The sequence below is a fragment of the Trichechus manatus genome, unplaced genomic scaffold (genome assembly GCF_000243295.1).
Source record: "Trichechus manatus latirostris isolate Lorelei unplaced genomic scaffold, TriManLat1.0 scaffold00072, whole genome shotgun sequence".
NCBI classification, from domain to species: Eukaryota; Metazoa; Chordata; class Mammalia; order Sirenia; family Trichechidae; genus Trichechus; species Trichechus manatus.
In genome coordinates, this window is record NW_004444008.1 from 2,145,850 (window position 1) to 2,151,277 (window position 5,428).

General features: G+C 50.0%; 1 protein-coding gene across 1 annotated transcript in view; it reads left to right on the forward strand.

Moving 5' to 3' along the window:
* The first annotated feature begins 3,991 nt into the window (after positions 1 to 3,991).
* Positions 3,992 to 5,428, forward strand: part of SEMA5A (semaphorin 5A) — a 332,779-nt gene continuing 331,342 nt past the window's right edge. Inside the window, exon 1 of the mRNA XM_004380268.1 lies at positions 3,992 to 4,112. Within this exon, the coding sequence (XP_004380325.1) occupies positions 3,992 to 4,112 (121 nt within the window). The remainder of the gene's footprint in view (positions 4,113 to 5,428) is intronic.

Sequence of the window (5,428 nt, forward strand, 5' to 3'; positions counted from 1 at the left end):
CCCATAGTGGACAGGTCTCAGCAGCACTTCCAGACTAAGATAGGCTAGGGAGAAAGGCCTGGTGACCTCCTTCCAAAAATCAGCCAGCGGAAACCCTGTGGATCACAACAGAGCTATCTTAGTTGTCTAGTGTGCTCTAACAGAAATACCACGAGTGGATGGATGGCTTCAACAAACAGAAGTTTATTCTCTCACAGTCTAGTAGGCTGCAAGTCCAGATTCAGGGTGCCAGCTCCAGGGGAAGGCTTTCTCTGTCTGTTGGCTCTGGAGGAAGGTGCTTGTCATCATCAATTTTCCCTTGGTCTAGGAGCTTCTCTGTGCAGGAACCCCAGGTCCAAAGGACCTGCTTTGCTCCTGGCACTGCTTTCTTGGTGGTGAGGTCCCCAATTCTCTGCTTGCTTCCCTTTCCTTTGATCTTTTGTAAAATAAAAGCTGATGCAGGCCACACCCTAGGGAAACTCCCTTTACATTGGATCAGGGATGTGACCTTAGTAAGGGTGTTACGATCCCACCCTAATCCTCTTTAACATAAAATTACAATCACAAAATGGAAGACAACCATACAATATTGGGACTCATGGCCCAGCCATACTGATACACACATTTTTTGGGGACATAATTCAATCCATGACAAGAGCATTGTCCGATACAGTGCTGAGTTCCCTAGGTTGGAAGGCGCTGAAGATACACAGCGGTCGTAACAATGGACCTGAGCATAGCAATGATGGTGAAGAAGGTGCAGGACTGGGCGGCGCTTCGTTCTGTTGTCCATGGGGTAGTCATGAGCTGGAGCCAACTCAACAGCCACGAACGACAACAAATGTATTTGAATTAGTTGTTATTAATCACTGGTTAGACTTTGTTCCCAGAGCGAAACTTCTTATATAAGATTTCATTCCTTTGATTGTGTTTTTATCTGACAGCATTTTTTTTTTTTTTTTTGCTAAAAGCAACAGTTACTTTCTGCTCCCCAAAGCCTATTCGGTTACAGTGTGGGTGTGAATAGGAAATGTTATTTATCGCACAAAGACAAACAGAGCTGTGTTTATTTACAGCGGGCAAACACAGTCTCCCCAGCCCCCCATGGAAGGAAACGCGGGCTGTGGCTTCAGGGAGCTGCAAGTGGAGGTGACACAAATGCCCGTATTTCGTAGCCCAAATTGGCCTTAAATTCTGCGCTCGTAAATCTCGTTGGCGAGGATTGTTTGTTTAGCGCCAATTCACCTAATCTATGTTTAATTATCCACAGGTGGAGGGGTGAAATTAGAACTATCTTTATTGGAACTCATTGAAAACGCTTTCACAATATATTTCCCAAATGTAGCAACTAGTTATAAGTAACGTGGCTTTCATTTTTTACCGAAATGCTGCTGAAATACCGCAGTGCGAATTCAGCTGGGCAATTTGTATAAACACATGCTGAGTCATCTCCAAGTGGTGATCTCTCTTTTCAATTTTTAAAAAGAGTAGGATGTTTTGATGCGTGTAAATCGGCGTTCTCCACCGAGGGTGACTTGGGGATGTCTGGAGACATTTTTGGAGCCCTGGTGGCGCAGTGGTTAAGTGCTGTGGCTGCTAACCGAAAGGTCAACTGTTCTAAACCACCAGGCGCTCCTCCGAAACCCTATGGGGCAGTTCTACTCTGTCCTACAGGGTCGCTATGAGTCAGAATCGGCTCGACAGCAACGGGTTTGGTTTTTGGTTTTCGGAGACATTTTTGGTGGTCAGTACTGGGGTTGCTACCTGCATCTAGCGGGTGGAGGCCAGGATGCTGCTCAGCACCCCACAGTGCACAGGATGCCCCAGAAGAAAGTTATTTGGCTCACAGTGGCAGTGGTGCTGAGATTCATGGCGACCCCATGCACAATGGGACAAAATGACCCATAGGGTTTTCAATGGCTGATTTTCAGAAGTAGATTGCCAGGCCTTTCTTCCTAGTCTGTCATACTCTAGAAGCTTCCCTGAAACCTGTTCAGCATCCTAGCAACATACAAGCCTCCACGAACAGAGGGACGGTTGCTGTGCATGGGGTGCAGTGGCCAGGGATCCACCCTGGGTCCCTTGCACAGAAGGTGAGAAATCTACCCCGGAGCCCCCACTGTCCCTGGGCTGAGATTAGACACGAAGAAGTGTGGTATAAACCTGTCCACTCGGTTATCCAGAACTCAGTGGAAGTTGGAATTGCAGCGCCCGGGAAGGAGGGACCTGCTGGTTTGAGCTGAGCGATTTCGAGTCGGAGACTTCAGAAGTTAGTGCTGTGTGGTAGGGTGCTCAGAAAAGCCGCATCTCCAAACAAAGCCGCGAAGCCCTTCCCTGAGACGAGTGCTGTTTGGATGCCTTTATTTAAGGAGCAAGGTAACAGGTACCGTCTGAAAGTTACAAGCCTCGGAAATCACCTGTCGCCATCCCGTGTGCTACCTGACACGTCACGGGGCAAGCGTGTAATTTCCTCCGGTCCCCGTGGAACTCATGTTCCGTTTTAGCTGCTCCTCTGCTTGAGATGACATCGCTTTCTTCTCTGATGGCCACTTCCCAAACCCCAGGGGGCACGTCTCGCGCGTCTGCGTTGGTTCCTCCGCCTTCATTCTGGAGGCACAGACATCAGGGCCGCGACTGGAGATCATGGTGTCCTGCAGATGCCTGGTGGCCTGGGCAACGCGCCGCATAGCTCGTAGGGGGGATTCTGCGTTGGTGTGGGACACACACACACACACACACACACACACACACACACACACACACACACACACACACACGTGTGTGCAGGAGAAGAATTGGCTCTTGGCCCCCAGTTGGTTTGCTCTGTGTCTCAGACATCCAGGGAGGACCGTCCCCCATCCTTCTCCGAGTCGGAGTGCTGTCTGGTGAGTGCTGATGTGTTGGGGTGCTGCTCCGGGTGTGAGTGCTGGGCACCATTCTGGCACGGAGCTGGCGTTTGCTGAGCTCCTGTCTTGGTGTTTGTGTCCCTTCTCATATTATTGTATCATTGCCGACGTGCTTTGACGCGGGCAGTGACTGTCCCTCCACAGCCTCCCCGAGGGACTGGAATGGGCGAGGTTACACCACACCTCCTTGCTGTGAGCAGAACTGAGTTACGTTAAAGTCACCTGCAACAGGTGTTAGTTACCTGAAGGTTCATAATTTGATGGAATCTCTTGAGTCTTGAGTCAGGAAGATAAAAATATAATGTCTGTGTTTATTCTGGACTGGAGGCATCGTCATACCTTTTGTTTCATAACCATGGCGGGGGGGCGGTGAGGAAAAACCAGTCAGTGGTCGCAGACTGTGATCGACGTTCCTTCCTTGGAGAGACTCTGACAACAGCTGGAACTGCGTTTCTCGTTTTGCATTAAGCGGGCGATCTCATAAAATTGTTGGGAGACATCGAAGTCTGTTTTGAAACCCGCGCACACACATGATCTGAAATCCCGCCTAGAGATCGATGTGTTTGTCTAAGTGCCCTCTGTCTCTGCCAAGCACTGTTGCTGTTGACTGCCGTGGAGCTGGCCATCCGCTCGTGATGAACCCACATACAGCAGTAAGTGCGGCCCACTCCTGTGCCACCCCTGTGCTCAGTTGTGCATTAGACTGTGGGATCCACTGGGGTTTTCCTCTGGCTGATTTTTGGAAGTAGATCACCAGGCCTTTCTTCCCAGTCGGTCTTAGTCTGGAAGCTCTGCTGAAACCTGTTCAGCATCCTAGCAACACATAAGCCTCCACTGACAGACGGATGGTAGCTGCACGTGAGGTGCGTTGGCTGGGACTCCAACTGGGTCTCCGGCACGGACCGCGAGAATTCTACCCCTGAACCACCATTGCCTCATCTCCGTAAACTTAGTGACGGGGCCTTCCCAACGGTCGCCCCCCAGACAGCTGAGCTCAGGTTAACCCAAGCCTTCTCTTCCATGTGTTTCAGGCAGTTTCCACAGATGACGGGAAGACGAGCTTCTGGCTAGAGGACGCTGTCTGCAGTGAAGGCCTCCTGTGCGCCATGCGGGGCCCCAGCTTCCTTGCCTGGCTGGTCTCCAGCCTGGGCGTGTGGAGGCTCAGCCAGCCCACGCGGGACCCTTCTCAGTGCCAGAGGGCAGAGCACCCGGTCATCTCCTACCAAGGTAAGCATGCCGCCAGGCTGCAGAGCCACCATATCGCAACCTCCGTCTGTAATGATGAGGTGACATTCAGAGACAATGGCATCCATCTGTCATTCTGTGACTCTGGTTTGCAGAAACGGTTAAAATAGGGGCAAAATACGAAAGCCTCTGTCTCAGTCATCTAGTGCTGCTGTAACAGAAATACCACCAGTGGAGGGCTTTAACAAAGAGAAATTTATTCTCTCACAGTCCAGTAGGCTACAAGTCCAAATTCAGGGCGTCAGCTCCAGGGGGAAGCTTTCTTCATTGGCTCTGGAGGAAGGTCTGAGTCATCAATCTTCCTTTGGTCTGGGAGCTTCTCTGCACAGGAACCTCAGGTCCAAAGGACATGCTCTGCTCCCAGCACTGCTTTCTTAGTGGTATGAGGTTCCCATGTGTCTCTGTTTGCTTCTCTCTTTTATATCTCAAAAGAGATTGCATTAAGACACTATCTAATCTTGTCAACCTCATCACTGTGATAGAATTTACAACACGAGGAGATCACATATAATCTCATCATAGTGATAGAGTTTACAACACATAAGGAAATCACATCAGATAACACAATCATACAATACTGGGAATCATGACCTAGCCAAGTTGCTACACACACTTTTGGGGGGACACAATTCAATCCATGACACCCTCCAACGCAAGAATTGCACATCTGCAAACCGATCACTGGTGGGGACCCCCCTTGTGAGACGACCTTTATTTAACAGTTGCTACAGTGGTTAAGCACTCGGCTGCTAACCAGAAGGTCAGCGGTTCAAACCCACCAGCTGCTCCATGGGAGAAAGATGTGGCAGTCTGCTTCCATAAAGATTTACAGCCTTGGAAACCCTATGGGGCAGTTCTCCTCTGTCCTACAGGGTCTCTAAGAGTCGGAATCCCGGTGATGGCAATGGGTTTACCATCAAGTTGATTCCGGCTCATGGTGACCCCAAATGTGGAGTCCCTGGGTGGTGCAAATGGTTAAGTGTTGACTGATAACCGAAAGGTTAGAGGTTCGAGTCCACCCCTAGGCACTTCTAAAGAAAGGCCTGGCAATCTGTTTCTGAAAGATCAGCCATCGAAAAGCCTGTGGAGCACAGTTCTGCTGACACACAGGGAATTACCGTGAGTGGAAACCCACTTGACAACAACTGGTTACAGGCATTGTGGGCATTTGAGCGAGGGGATCTGAATGCGACCCCCAGAAATAACAGCAGAACCGAGTCAAACAGAAATTGAGCCAGGGGATCTGAACGCGACCCACAGAAACAACAGCAGAACCGAGTCAAACAGAAATTGAGCCA